At 31.4% G+C, this 16379-nt stretch overlaps 1 protein-coding gene across 1 annotated transcript; it reads left to right on the forward strand.

The window, feature by feature from the left end:
- Positions 1-5732: 5732 nt before the first annotated feature.
- LOC144545576 (putative alpha,alpha-trehalose-phosphate synthase [UDP-forming] 11) lies at positions 5733-10646 on the forward strand. Its single transcript, XM_078294141.1, has 3 exons — positions 5733-7636; positions 8346-8628; positions 9714-10646. The coding sequence occupies exons 1-3, from the start codon at positions 5808-5810 to the stop codon at positions 10032-10034; spliced, it is 2433 nt and encodes an 810-aa protein (XP_078150267.1). The 5' UTR covers positions 5733-5807; the 3' UTR covers positions 10035-10646.
- The last annotated feature ends 5733 nt before the right edge of the window (positions 10647-16379 follow it).

Genomic DNA, 16379 nt, shown 5'->3' on the forward strand with positions numbered 1-16379 from the left:
AATTAGTAAACAAAATTTAATAAGACGTTTTGTTTAGGAGAAGAATTTTATTTGTTCAATATAGTTGTAATTATGGCATAATTAATTTAATTATTATGCACATTTGAGCTATCTAATTAGAGTTCACCGTTGGCATATTTATCCGTTGGTCAGCAACTAATTTTTGTGTTTTTTTTTAACGGGAATAAATTTCTAGCTTGACCGTTTTTCTATTTGGTTTATTAATTATTTGTTGATCACGTCTTTATAGATATACCTAAAGTATTGTTTATTTATTTATTTGATAAGGAAACTGTTTTCGGTCTTCATTTTGAAAATAAATTATTTATTGAAGAAAATAACTATAAAATAAGTCAATTTCTATAATATAATTGTATGTTGTCAACTATTGACACAAATAAATACTTTTTCTGAAATGTTAAGAATTTGTAAATGAAAGATACTATAAAAATAGAGCATTATCTGGGAAGGTAAGAAATAACTATTCCCGAGAGTACACCGACAAAAAGTGACTATTTCTGAGCGTATCCGTGAAGATACCATTGGCAAAAAAAAATACTTTTACCATTGCGGATAGTGACAAATTTTTATAGTCGATAAATGAAGCGTCTAATTGTCCACAGCTTTTTGTCCACCATTTGTCCACAGCTTTGACTTGCGCAAGTACTGTAAAATTACTTCTACATGCTGTATAATTATACAATATATCACATAAAATATATCAGTTAATCACAAAACATCCAGCAACTATTTGAAGTGGTCCCATGATAGTTAGAAAAAGATTGCAACTTGCACAACAGGACAAAATAAATGTACTTTCAAACTGTACTTTCGGAAATTACAGTTATATGAAGTTATTGGCAGTTAGAGTTAGTTATTAGCGGTTATTGGCAGTTAGAGTTAATTATTAGCGTCCGCACTGGGTTGAATCTTGTATACTGTAAAATTGAATCTTCTACATAGTAAAATTTACAATTGAATCTTGTATACTATAAAATTGAATCAGCAGAACTGTAAAATTGAATCTTGTATATAGTAGAATTTTCAATTGAATCTTGTATACTGTAAAAATTAAATCTTGTATACAGTAGAATTTTCAATTGAATCTTGCATACTGTAAAATATATACTGTAAAATTGAATCTCGTATACTGTAAAATTTTCAAATAATACTGTAAATTTTCAATTGAATCTTGTATACTGTAAAAAGACAGTTAGATGAGAGTGGATAAGGTTGTGGACAAATGGTGGACAGAAACCTTTTCTCTACAAAAGAGTTATATAACTTTAAGAATTAATTTAAATCACGTCTTAAACAATTACTAAAACATAAAAGTTAGTAAGATAATTTCTACCAATAAATTTTAACACAAAAATAAATATATTTTTGTAAATATTAAAATTACATATAAATATAAAATTAACATAATTAGCTATGTAAGATTTTACGCAGAGTAATACAAGAAAATTAAATCATCTTATAAAGTTACATAATGCTTTAGACATAACAAACATATAAAAGAAAAGGAAAAAAAAATGCTTTAATCTTTTGAAGAAGATAATTAGATAAATAAGAAAAGAGAAGTAGATCAAATGGGCAACATTTAGTACGACGTGGCACGACTTGAAAGTTTTCAATTTCAATCATAAATTCGAACATCAAATCATTCAAAATTTTCGCAAATGGATGACAAAAATGTACAATTGTTTTCTTCTGTTTTGTATATTCTGCCTACGTGGATAAATCGATAGACATGCAACTCATCTTCGTTTTTTTTTTAATTGAAAAAAACACCAGAAATAATCGGTGTTGTAAATAGCAGTATACGCTTATCGGACAAACAGAGTACCGCTAAGACGCTAAGCAATTAATTGACATGCAAACGATTAATCAAATTTTTTTATAAATAATTTTGTATTTTCATTAAAATTATGTACATATATTCATAATTTATAAAAAAAAATTAATTTACTTATAAAACTTATCAAGTAAATTTATATTAACTCAGTTTTCTTGTTATTATGAAATTGTTATTTAGAAAAAATTCAGATAAAACAAGACAAAATATTGTGCATATGACGAATAAATAACAAAAAAAAACATTTAAATTGACAAATTAATCGACCGATTAGTCGATATCATCTGCAAACAACACTCCAACAAGTCTATTCGTAACGGTTCAGTTAATGCATTAATTAATTAGACTAAACAATCATTTTTTACATAAATAACACAATTTATTTGACCGGAATAACAAAGTAAACGATATAAATAATAAAAAAACTCAACATACATAATAAAACACTAGTATCGTGCCCGTGCGTTGCAACGGAGACATATTATAAGATTGAATAGAATATGAAGAGACTTTTTTATTTGACATTCACACAAAATAAAAAAAATAAAAATAAAACAAATTAAAAAAATGGAAATCCAAATAATAAATCTCCAGTCTTATATTATGCACGTAGTTGTCCTGATACAACAAATGAAAAAAAAAGATCAAATATAACATGATTTTTTTTTTGAAATATCATTGCGATTTAAGATATAATTTTCTCCACAAGCGAGACAGGTCATTAAACGATTTAGAGGAGATCATATGTAAAGAAACAAATTTGAAAAATATATAATTAAATGATTCAAATAAGAATTTTTTCTACATATATTTCTAAGCATAGAAAAATTGACTCACGTGGTCAACAAAAATAGAAAAAAAAAAAATTCCAATTTGTCTTCATGAAATCTCTATTTTTATATTATGATACGACAAGTAAAATAAATTTAAAACAAATTACCAGAAGATATTTTTTTATGAAAAAAAAGTAAGTTATATAGAAGAGAGTTCCAATACAATATATTTTTATGTGCAATTTGAGTTATAAATTTTCAAATATGAATGAAAAAGTAAACTTTGAACATTTTATAGCACAAAAATTTTGCCAGAGAATTTTGAATTTAAAAAATTATTATAAATAATATAGGAAAATTAATTGAGTACGTCAAATTTTCAAAGGACTAAAGGGCTCTAAGTTAGTGGCTTGAATTAAAACTTTTGAACCAGGTTGGTAGTTCAGATTCAAACTTTGAAGTCGAATTAGTGGTTTTAACTTAAACTTTGGACCCAAACTACTAACTCAATTCGAAAATTTAAATCTGAGTTACCCACTCAGTGCCTGCTAAGCCATAAAAAATTTCACGTACTAAATCTATTTTCTTATATTATTTAATAATAATTTCTAAAAATAAAAAATTCTTTATAATGCTACGACATTTTGTAGCAAAATTTATTTTTCGTTTATATTTGAAATTTTTTAACCCATTTTGCACATTAAATTAGTTATATTGAAACTCTTATCTGCATAAGTTCACATAAAGAATACCTTGTGATATTCTTATTATTAATTTGTTTATATTAATTTATATCCATTATAATGATTATTCTCTAGATAAATTGTGGTATTATTACTTATTTCATAAAAGACATTGGATTGTATTTTTCTATCTTTGTTCATTATGTGAGTTAATTTTTCGGCATTTAAAAAACTTTCTATATAAGTTAGTATACACATATTAATGACAATTGATTATTGTAAAACTTTCATTGACAGTTAACAAAATGTGTTATACACAGATTAATTAGTTTTTATAGATGGCAGGGAAATGAAAGGGAGGAAATGAAAAAAAATAAGGAAATAATTTAATTGGAAGAATAGAAGATAGCTAAGGATTTATTCGATTTTAATGTGATAAACCATGTAGCAGTCTGTGTGGCGAGTATGTTTTTAACTAAATGTAAACTTCTACACATAAGATAGATGTATATAATCAAAAGAAGAAATATTATGTGATTGGAGGGTTTATATTCAATTTGAAAATTCATCTTTCAATCTCAGCCGTTAGAGGATCAGGACAACTACGTGCATAATATAAAACCATTAAAATAAATTATAAAAGCACTCAACATGAATAATAAAAGATAAATATTTTGATGAATAATAAAATTACTTAACACGAATAATAAAGCACTCGACATGAATATAATAAAATGTGATGCTTTAGTGATACTTTGATTTATTTCTCATTTTGAGTTCTTCTGGTCACTTTGACCGATTTATATATTATTAATGTTGATTATTTTACTATTTTATTATTCGGGTGGGGCTTTTACCCAAATGACTTTGGATAAAGTCTCATTCAATTTCAGACTTAAACTGTTTGATTTGCATCAAAATTTGTGCAAATATTTAGATTCAAGGAGCTATTTAAATTTATTAAAATTTCAATATATTTGCACGAATCTCAATACAAAATAGACGTTTAAATTTAACTTTCAAGGAGACTTTGTCCAAAACCCAACCCCTTATTATTCACATGAAATATTTGTCATGCATCATATATACACATAAAATGTTTATTAAAAAGTGGATTATTAAAAGAATTGAATATTCAAAGAAAATTGTTGATAAATAAAAATGTGAACCGGTCAAATGAATTATTATATCAATAATGATACCAAGGTGAGTTCAAATATTATCTTTCTCTTGTAATAGAGATACCAAAAATCGTGTCGAACTAAGATCCTCTTCAATAATTGAAAAAAGACAAACTTATCAGATTTCCACTTGACGTGATTTCTTTCTAATATAGGAAACTAATTCTCTTTATATAATACTAATTTTAGAAATCGAAACAATTAAGATTAGACTGCTATGTCAGAAGATTCGCGAATTAAACTCAAATTAAATCCGAATAATTCATTTTTTTATAATGCCGAACCGAAGTCGAATTATTCAGTTGACTGAACTTTGACCGAATTAAACCTGAATAATACGCGAATTTTACAAATTTTTTTCAGAACATTTTTTTTGTTCTCTTGCAAGAGTGAGATCTCTGGTCCGGATAATTCCGAAACATTCTCAAATTATATCCGAATTATTTTTCAATCATTAATTTTTAACCTCGCCGAACCAAATCTGAATAATTCATTTGTCACTATGCAGGGGAATAATTCAGAATTATTCGAATCAGAGATCTCAGTCCTTCAAGAGAGAAAAAAAAACAAAAAAAATATTATGAAATTTTTTTGCGAATAATTAGTACAATTCAGCAAAAATTCATAAAATTCGCGAATTATTTGGTCAAATTTCGGTCAACCGAATAATTGGGCGTTCAGTTTGACTTCACCAAAAAAAAAAACGAATTATTCGGATATAATTCAGATATAATACGCGAATCTTGTCACTATGCTCCCCTGTATCCCGAATTATTTCCAAATCACGAATTTTTAACCTCGCCAAACCAAACCCAAATAATTCATTTGTCACTATTTAGGAAAATAATTCGGGAATAATTCAGAATTATCTGAACAGAGATCTCAGTTCTGCAAGAGAGAAAAAAACCAAAAAAAAATATTTTGAAATTTTTTGCAAATAATTCGTACAATTCGGGAAAATTTCGCGAAATATTTGGTCAACTGAATAATTTGGCGTTTGGTTTGAATTTACCAAAAAAATAAATTATTCAGATATAATTCAGATATAATAGGCGAATCTTGCCACTATGCTCCCCTGTATCAAAAATTCAAAATTAATGTTACGGAAGACACATATTATGCATCACAATAGACGGCCACAGAAAATCCCAAAATTACTAAAATGAAATAAAGAAAGAAACAACCCACTTAAAGAAACCGTCTTCTCTTCTTCCATCCCATCTCTCTCTCTCTCTCTCTGTTAATATTAACTTCACCTCTTTGCTTGGGCACACAAAAAAGAGAGCTTCTTTACCTTCTCTCCGTTTCTCTAATGCCTTCTTTCTCACCTCCACCGCACCGCATCATAGTCTCTCACCGCCTTCCTCTCCGTTCCATCCCCGACCCATCCTCTCCATTCCAACTCTCCTTCTCTCTTGACCCTGACTCCCTCCCCTTCCAGCTTTCCTCTTCCCTCCCCTCTCCTCCTATCTTCGTCGGAACCCTACCTTTCCCTCCTCCTTCTTCCCCTTCTCTCTCCGACGACCTCTCTAACCACCTCCTTTCCACCTTCTCTTGCCTCCCTGTCTTCATCCCTTCTGACCTACATGACCATTTCTATCATGGGTTTTGCAAACATTACCTCTGGCCTCTCTTACACTACCTTCTCCCTCTTTCTCCTTCCTCCCATGGCGGCTTGCCCTTTGACCCGGCTCTCTACCGCTCCTACCTCTCGGCTAACAAGCTCTTCGCCGACCGAATCACTGAGATTCTCAACCCAGAAGAGGATTTCGTTTGGGTGCATGATTACCACTTGATTGCATTGCCAACCTTTCTCAGAAAGAGATTTCCATACATCAAACTAGGGTTCTTTCTCCACTCTCCCTTCCCTTCTTCTGAGATTTTCCGTACCATACCGGTACGGGACGACATTCTTCGTGCCCTGCTCAACTCTGACATGGTGGGGTTCCACACTTTTGACTATGCAAGGCATTTCCTCTCTTCTTGCTCCAGGTTACTTGGTATGGGGTACCAATCCAAGAGAGGTTATATCAGTTTAGAGTATTATGGTCGAAACATAATTGTTAAGATTCTTCCAGTTGGAATTGACATGAATCAGCTTCGGTCGGTCATTTCTTCACCGGAAACTGCTTCTAAAATCAGGGAATTGAAAGAGGCATATAAGGACCGAGTCTTAATTCTCGGTGTAGATGATGTCGACATTTTCAAAGGCATCGGACTCAAATTTCTTGCAATGGAGAAGCTTCTAGAACAGCGGCCCGAGTTACAAGGCCGGGTGGTTCTGGTCCAGATAACAAACCCGGCCCGTAGTCAAGGGAGAGATATACAAGAGGTGCGGGATGAGACACATTCTATAAGGGACCGGATTAATGCTCGGTTCGGGCGACCCGGGTATGTACCCGTTGTGGTAATAGAGAACCGACCCATACCCATGTATGAAAAGGCTGCCTTCTATGCTTTGGCAGAGTGTTGTGTCATGAATGCGGTTCGTGACGGGTTGAACCGCATCCCATATATCTACACTGTTTGCCGTGAACTTAGCCCAGCATTAAATGCTTCCTCCAAGAAGAGTGTAATAGTTGTCTCCGAGTTTGTTGGTTGCTCACCTTCTCTTAGTGGGGCTATTCGGGTAAATCCGTGGAACATAGAATCCGTTTCAGAGGCCATGGACTCTGCAATTTCAATGTCTGAAATGGAGAAGCAATTGAGGCATGAGAAGCATTACAAGTACATAAGCTCTCATGACGTGGGGTATTGGGCTCGGTCATTCGACCAAGATTTGAAAAGGGCTTGTCAAGACCATTCTGTGAAGAACAGTTGTTATGGTATTGGTTTTGGTATGAGTTTCCGGGTTGTGGCTCTCGGGCCGGGTTTTAACAAGTTGTCAGTAGAAAAGGTGGTATCAGGCTATAAGAAAACACGTAGCAGATTGGTTTTGTTGGATTATGATGGAACAATTGTGCCGCAGTCGCTGATTGACAAAAGGCCGAGTGAAGAGGTGATACGGGCGGTTAACGCGTTATGTGCGGATCCATTAAATGTGGTGTTTGTTGTAAGTGGGAGAGGGAAGGATGATCTTTCTCGGTGGTTTGAGCCATGTGAGAAACTCGGGATTGCAGCAGAACATGGCTATTACATTAGGTATGATTATGGATTTGTATTATTTTTTTGAATGATTTATGTACATTACTTCCAGCTTTTTGTTGTTGTGCATCTTCATTTGAGGCCATTGATTTAGTCTGAATGTTTTTCATCTGATAAGAATTCATTGGAGAAAACATTCCTGTCAGAAAAGTTCTTGATTGCATTTATTTTTAAAAAATGGAAATGTTGTGTAAAGTTCAAAGAAAGTTCCCTGAGTTCCCATTGTCTAATTTGAACCACTGTTGACCTTTCTTTTCAAAATGGTGCCGTATCGACAAAGAAAAATCAATTTTGAATCTGATAATTACATTGAAGTGTATTGATGGTGGCTAATTTATCCAGGTGAAATATTTGCTTTTCAATGGAAATTGGTGTGAGATTTCCAATTTTTGTGGGACCATTTTTGTTATTTAGCGTCTGAACCAAATCTTTTGCTTTGATTTTACTTTTTCACTTTGAAATCCTCAATATATTTTGCAATGGGTATATGCAATTGTCCTTATCCTGAATTTAGTTGGAGTATTCGTCTTAATTGCGAATTTGAAATTTTGAAAATGACACACACTAGTAATTTAGGTTTGACTAGGATAATCTTATCTGATTAGGTTGCACAGATATGAATAACATAGGGACTAATCCGCAAGTAAACAAATATGTACATGCACCTAATTCCATTCTACTACTTACTACTGTTTATGTATCATAGGTGGAGCAAGGATTCACAGTGGGAGACCTCACCATGCAACAACCAACCGCGGGATTTTGATTGGATGAAAACGGTGTTGCCCGTAATGAATCAATACACCGAGGCGACAGATGGGTCCCAGATTGAACCGAAGGATAGTGCTCTTGTATGGCACCACCAGGAGGCAGACCCTGATTTCGGCACTTGCCAGGCAAAGGAATTACTGGATCATTTAGAGAAATTGTTAGCGAATGAACCGGTTGTAGTAAAGAGAGGCCACCACATAGTTGAGGTTACTCCCCAGGTATTACCAAATGCTCAAGTTTAAAAAAGAAAAGAAATTAGGTGCATTTTACCGATCCAAGGTTTACTGATATTTCGGTCAGGACTTGCCAACAATCTATTGCTTTGCAAATTTTACAAATAAGCCCCTTGGTAGGTTAGCTTGTACCGACTAAAAGTGGACATCACAGGCTTGTGCATGTCTGAGGGAATATAATTGGATCATTTATAAAACCTATATATTGCTAAATCGCACAGTTACACTCCTGTTTTTCTTCTTCATCTTTTATTATACTATTATGCGGTGATTGACTAGATCAAAAACTGGCTAAACGGTATAAGCCATATGTTTCATAGTTGTATTTTTCGGGCTCTAATACATGTATGTTATTGGTATGTAAAAAAATTTATATGTCGACGTACAAAATACACGTGTATGTGGTCATGCAATGTTGGTGGTGGGACCGTTGGGAGTTCTTAGTCATGGTCAAGTTGAGGTCGCTTTCATGCTAAAGTGGGGGGTATGGATTTGGATTAGGATTGACTTTTAGAGAGAGAGAGAGAGAGAGATAGAGTGGGGTCTCCTTCTAAAATCCAGCTAACATATCAACGTTTTGCACGTCTATGGTTTGGGGTTTCCAACTCAGTGGCCCCTCATTATCTAGTATCTACTCTTCATAGTATCATTATCTTTATCTATAATAGTTTTACTAATAATTGTGGGGGCCAGTATGTTGTGGCCTTCCTTATCCAAGAATAATTATACTGTTCCACCTCTTATGTAGGATATTAGTACTATATTACTTGCCAACTAGGATTGAATGCTCTCTCTCTCTCTCTCTCTCTCTCTCTCTTTATTTGCATATGACCCCCTGTAAGTGTTTCTTATTTGCATATTTTATATTTTTAATATATAGCAAATTGTTCTGTCGGAAAAGCAACAGTTTTGGTTATACAAATTAAAAATGTCAGCTTTTAGGGTAACATATATGCAACTATGTAAGCAGCTTGTACACATTATATATAATTGGTACTTCATGACTGATTAGGGCTTTAAGTTTGAGACTCTAATTTGAATAGTTGAAGTAATCCTCTGATTTCATTCAGGGCATAAGCAAAGGTGCTGTGGTGGAAACCATAATTGCGGCAATGCGGGACCAGAATAAGTCTCCCGATTTTGTGCTCTGTGTAGGAGATGACAGCTCAGACGAAGACATGTTTGAGGTTTTGACAAACTTCACAAACAACCCTGAGATCCCCAAAATCGTTGAGTTGTTTGCTTGCACAGTTGGTAACAAACCGAGCATGGCCAAATATTACTTGGAAGACACAACTGATGTGTTGAAGATGCTTCAATCCCTTGCCGATGTGGGTCAACCGAGACCCAGCTCAAGTCAGTCTTATATCTCCTTTGAAGATCCTTTCTGAAGCAGGTGTTGCTGCTGACTGAGAAAGGAAGTTATTGATTACATTTAAATTTAAATCAGGCATCTTTTCAATTAGGTCCCTAGGAAGTTTGGAAAGCTGAATAACTCCCCCCTTGAAAAGAAAAACTAAACCATCATACCAATAATTCACCTTTTATCGGAGGGGTGGAGATGGTGTAAAAATCATTGAAAGTTACCAAAGTACTTTTCTAAGCCTTTTGTTTCTATAGCTGATTTACCCTGAAAGTTTTAGGTAGTTAACGTATAGGTTAGTATTACATGTATTTTCATCTTTACTTTTGCAATTGATACATATGGAATTCACTGGACATGCAGGTTATACAATAACTTTTCTTTCTAGGGTACAGATGAAAAAAATAAAAGAAAAATTGAGATGGGGGGTGGGGCATGATTTAATTTGTATAGTTTTTAGGGGGGGAGTCCGAGTATTGGTTTCTCATGTAGATGATGACGAAATGTATAAGAATCCATCACTTTTAGATGTTTTATTGTATCCATTTTTAATTTGATTTTTCAGTTAACACAATGTTACCTGTAAATGTGTCACATTCTCCAAATTTTTTGTGAAAGTTGTGGTTTCAGTTGTGTACAATCAATTCATTCCTCCATATTTCTCTTTCCTTTGGTCCCCCTCTTTAATTCACTTTGATTTGCATTTACGTGGATGGGAAGTATTCTCATGTTAAACATGTTTCTATCACACTATATATATGTATATATATAATCTTTTCTTTTCCTGTTTTACATATTTTGATCTTGAGATTTTAGGTTTATTTAATTCTGAATTAGATAGGAATCTTTGGTATATTCTATTTTTATTTTTTTATATTTTTGCTAAAAGTATTTGATTAGGACAGTTCTTCATGTACAGATCAATGCTTAGTAATTAAAAGGGACACGGCTTAGTACATCATAAGTTGCGTGTAGGTATCCATGTCCATAGAGGTGTATGGAAATCAAAATCTTTTGATTTTCTAATTGTCACGGTATGTGCTTTTTAGATGCACTTTTTAGATGCACACAGTAACATCAAGCGATTAATTAGAAATAATTGGAAATAATCGGTTGATTCAGTTCCTGGTTTAGTCTGATTCAGTGCCTTGTTGATTGACTGGTGACTGTCTTTGTCCTTGTCCGATCGATTTAGTTCTCGGTCCGATTTCTATTCAGTGCCTGCTCGGTTGCAATATGCATATAGAGAAAATAATCACTAGGCTTCTATCATTCCAATCAAACAAGGATGATCAAATATGTGCCTATAAGATGCACATATTCTATATACAATTTTTTTGTTTGTTTACAGCTGTATTTTTTCACAGACACTCGTTGTCTAACATTATGTAACAGCTCGCTTGTAGCTATTTTAATCAATACAATTGCCCACAACCTTTTAAAAAAAAAAGAAAAAAAAAAAGAATAAGAAGACTTTTTTTACATGGAAATATTTGATGGGTTGATGCTAATCTGATTTGACATGTCTAACTTTAATCAAACAGCTATAAAGTAGATCTAACAAGATCAGCCAAAAGCAAATCCCAATTCCCAACATAATCTCCAATTCAATGCGCAACAACCAGAAGATTGCGTGTGGTGCACATTTTTAGCTCAATTGGCACCAAATTTTGGCTGTCTACCTCCCTTCATAAAAAAAAAATAGAAAATTGCTCAAATACATCTTATAAAAAAAAAATTCACAATTTATATATTTTTTTTGTTGCATGAGACCAAGATATATATATAGATGATAGGGCAATATCCACATTACGAATCAACCTGATTTATGAATTTATATCTCTATTTTTAAAATTTAAAAAGTTGATCCGAATCGTTAAATATGTTCATATGAAAATATATTGGGGACCAAATTTTAGATTTCTTAGATTTTTTTTACAATTCCTTGAGAGAGGTTCAGACGGTCCAACATTTTTATGTCAATTGATTTTCTACTTATCTAAAAATATAGTAGAAAATTGAAAAAAAATAAAATTTGATCTTTAATTGCTTTTTTTATATGGAAATTATATTGAGTATTTAAGATCGATTATTTAAATTATAAAAACGAATATACGAATTCATAGAACAAACAACTCTATTATATGCATATTGGCATAGCCTAACATACATGATATCACGCATCGATTAATTTTTATTGTTGTTGCCATAGTGACAAATGAATTATTCGGGTTCGGTTCAGCGAGGTTAAAAATTTGTGATTCAGGAATAATTTGGGTATAATTCTAGAATTATTCGGAATTATTTGGATCAGAGATCTCAGTCATATAAGAGAGCAAAAAACAAAAAAACAAAAAAAAATGTTATGGGAAAAATTCGCGAATAATTTGTAAAATTCTGAAATTTTGGGTAAAATTCGCGAATAATTCGGGTTTAATTCAGTCAAAGTTCCGTCAACTGAATAATTCGGTATTCGGTTCGGCATCACTAAAAAACCGAATTATTTAGATTTAATTCGCAAATGATTTGCAAATCTTTTGACTATGGTTGTTGCAATAAATGGACCATACGCAGTTAAATAGAACATAGTTCACATTCTTTGAGATATTCTATAAAAAAAAAATGAACAAGTTATTAATTTTTAAACTGATTCTCCTCAAAAATGTCTTTGAGTCAAATTAGATAATCCAAATAATTGCATGTGTCTATTTCATTTATTGGAGTACTTAAAGGACACAAATTTACCAAATATAGTTGAGCGTACATTTGGGGAAAAGACCATTAATTTCAAATTTGTTCTTTTATATGCAATTTTCATGTAATTTGACCGTTAATTTAAAATTACCTATTACCTATCAGATACAAACTTCCCAAATATAGTTGAACCTTCATTTGTTCAATGACCGCTAATTTCAAATTTGTCACCTTTTATATGTATTTTTCATGTAATTTGACCCTTAATTTCAAAATTACATAGTTATGAAAGTATCTAGAAACTACAAATGGTTTAGATTTACAGCGCCATTTAAAATTATTAAGTTTTAAATATATTGATACAAATTTTAAAGCAAATCAAATGAGATTCTGTCCAAAATCCTTTGCAAAAAAAAATCCAATTCCTTATACATATCTTAGAATTTTTTTTGCAAAATGTGTGAGAGGCAAGGGAAGACTCATAAAAGTTAAAAAAGGGTCGTTGTCTAATAGAGTGCCACCTGGTCTAATTGCAATATTTGGCAAAACTTGTTTAGATCTTGTTTCCTAATTCTCTTTCTCAATAGTCAAATTGTGGTGTCCTTGTTTTGTTTGGTAGATGGTCTTTGTTTTTCTTCTCTTTTTTCTTTTTTCTATTGTTGGGGTTGTGAGTGTACTAGATTTCTTCTTTTAATAGAATGATGATTTGATGTTGCAACTCCTCACGGTTATATAAGAAATTTCATATAGGACATAGTTTGAGTGCGAATAAATTATGCGAGATAAAAGTTTACAAGTACAAGAACTCATAAATTAATTTACAAAAAGTCCTTCTTTGAATAGAATGATGATTTGATATTGCAACTCCTCATGGTTAAATTAGAAATTTCATATAGGACATGTTTGATTGCGAATGAATTATGCGAAATAAAAGCTTACAAGTATAAGAACTCATAAATTAATTTACAAAAAGTCGTACCCCTAAAAAATACACAATAATAATTTTGATGATGTACTGAAATGAATATTTAGTTGTACTATTTTTTATAGTTATAAAATATAGTTTTCTCTTTCTAAGATGTTGGTCTAATGGTCTTTGTTTTCTTTATTCCTTTCAATCGTTGGGGGTTGTGATTAATTGATTGATTGGTTGACTAATCCTAATCCTAAATTTCTCCTTCTAATAGCATGATGATTTGATATTGTAACTTCCTTATGATTATATTAGAAATTTCATGTAGTAAACTTCTTCCTTTATTTTGAAAAGGAAAAGACGGTTGTATAATTAAAGGGTTGCTTGTTGCCTATATTTTGTTGTTAACAAATAACATATCACAATGATATGTTATTTGTCAAAGAATTGCACTTTTTTCTTTTCTTATATTAGTAGCTTTGTTCTAATCTTTTAATTCCTGTAATATTTTAATTTTTGTTTTATTGTGTGTAGTAGTTTTTAAAATTATAAGAATATATTTTAAAAGCGAGAATCAATCTTTAATTAAATGACAAAGGCAATGTCCTTTGTGTGAGAGGTTGTAGTTAGATTTGAAATCTAAATAATTAAATTTTTTGCAGATATTAAATAGTTGAGTTTGTGACATTTTTATTATCCTCGTCTTAAAAATAGATTCTTGTAAATAAGATGTTTGTAATATGATATCAGTTTGGTACCAGACCAAAAACAATCTATGGTTTCAATGAAAATGAGTGGGCTTTCTAGCTTTATTTAAAAAAAGAAGAAGAAGAAGAAAAAAAAACATGCATATCACAAATTAGTATTGAAATTCTTTGAAATAATTTTATATGAAAATATTATTTTGTTTATGTAATAATTCAGAGATAAAAAAATAATTAATAGTCTAAATATATCGTCATTAATCATTAGTCATAACTCATAAGTCATTACTATGTACTAGTAATTATGAGTCTAGTTTAATTTCTAGATTGAAGTGCCATTTCTTTCTCTCTACCTTTTATTTTATTTATTTTTTTATTTTGAATGTTCTTTGAAAAAGAAGAGAGGGATAGACTTGAACTATATCTTATCCTTAGCATGTGCAAGTGGAGCATGCCTAATTTTAAGATTAGTTAATTACATGTGCGTCCCTCTAATAATTTGACGACATTTCCACTTTGACCATTCATATTTTAAAAATTGGAAAGATCAACATTGACACATGCAAAAGTGTCTTTGTTTCAATCAATTCGTTGAATATTCTTTTGATTCTCAACGAATTGCCACCAAATGACTAATTATGTTGAAAATGACACTAGATATCTGACTTCTTAAGAAAATAAAATGTGGGTCAAAATTCAAAATTCATATTTTGTATTGTTATAACTTTACTATAAAAAATCTCTAAAATAAAATCCAATATGATCTGTACAAATTTGTGATAGTTTAACTTTATTTCAAAAATTATATTTTGTATTGTTATAACTTTAATATAAAAAATCTCTAAAATAAAATAAAATCCAATATGATCTGTACAAAATTAATTTGTGACAGTTTAACTTTATTTCTCACAAGAAGCATTTAAAAAAAATGATGTCAGAATTCAAGCTAGCTCTTATTGTAAATAAAAAGGCTTTCCTCAAACATCTTGTTAGCCATAAACAAAAATAAAAACTATCAGAAACTCTTAAAGCGCAATGAAAAACTAATGTATATCAAATGAAACGGACTAAATATAATTATATGTATTTTTTGATGATTGTGAGGACAATAAAAAAGCAACAACAAAAACGAGTAAGCGACCAAATTTTGGAAGTATATATATTTTCCATGTTTGACTTGGAAAGAAAAATGTTGAACTACCATTTCAGAGAAAATTGATGTGGCATATGAGCACTTTGATTACCAAAGTGCTGACCTAATTTTTTGATGTATATTTCCAAAAGTACTGATGCACCGTCACCGTGCAGCTAGCGCTGTTTCGCAAAGGAAGCTACCATGTAATTTCTTCTAGGGATTTTCTCATTCCCTTATTCTGAGTTCTGACCAATTTGACAAGATAATAAGGAACTTGAAGAGAAATAGTTAACAAAATTCCACATTGGCAAAACAACCAATCAAATTCGCTCTCACACACGCACGCCAAACACTACCTGTTTTTACTGGATATATTCATTCTTATTTGTTCTTCAGTACGTACGGTTCAAAGACAAATAAAAAGAGAATAAGTTCAATGATGTGGCATTAACAATAATTTAAAAGCAATTGCAGGAATATATATATTAGCTAGTTCTGAAACTAAGATTAAAGTTAATTTCAATTGACTTTATGATAACTGTATTAATTTTACTCTCATTTCATTTGATGGATGAAGAAGTTCTAAGTGCATCTTTCGGACTTAATTTCCAACGAAATCCCGAACCCTCTTATATTTGTGCGGTGCAAAACCAAAAATAATTTCGGCTGAGGGTTTAAAAAGAACTAAAACATTTATATTTAGATCTGGATCATCCGATCATAATCTCAACAAATATTAAATAATCCCCCTACATTCTATCTTGGATCAGATTAGTTTGAATTCTAATCAGATAGTCCAGATCTAAATAGAAATATTATGTTACCTCATATTCCGGACCATCCAAAATAACGATCTGTATTTATCTAGAAAAACAAATAGTAAAAAAAAAAAAATTAAAAAAAATATAAAATTCGTTATCCAAGCAC

The sequence above is a fragment of the Carex rostrata genome, chromosome 28, assembly GCF_964058835.1.
Source record: "Carex rostrata chromosome 28, lpCarRost1.2, whole genome shotgun sequence".
NCBI classification, from domain to species: Eukaryota; Viridiplantae; Streptophyta; class Magnoliopsida; order Poales; family Cyperaceae; genus Carex; species Carex rostrata.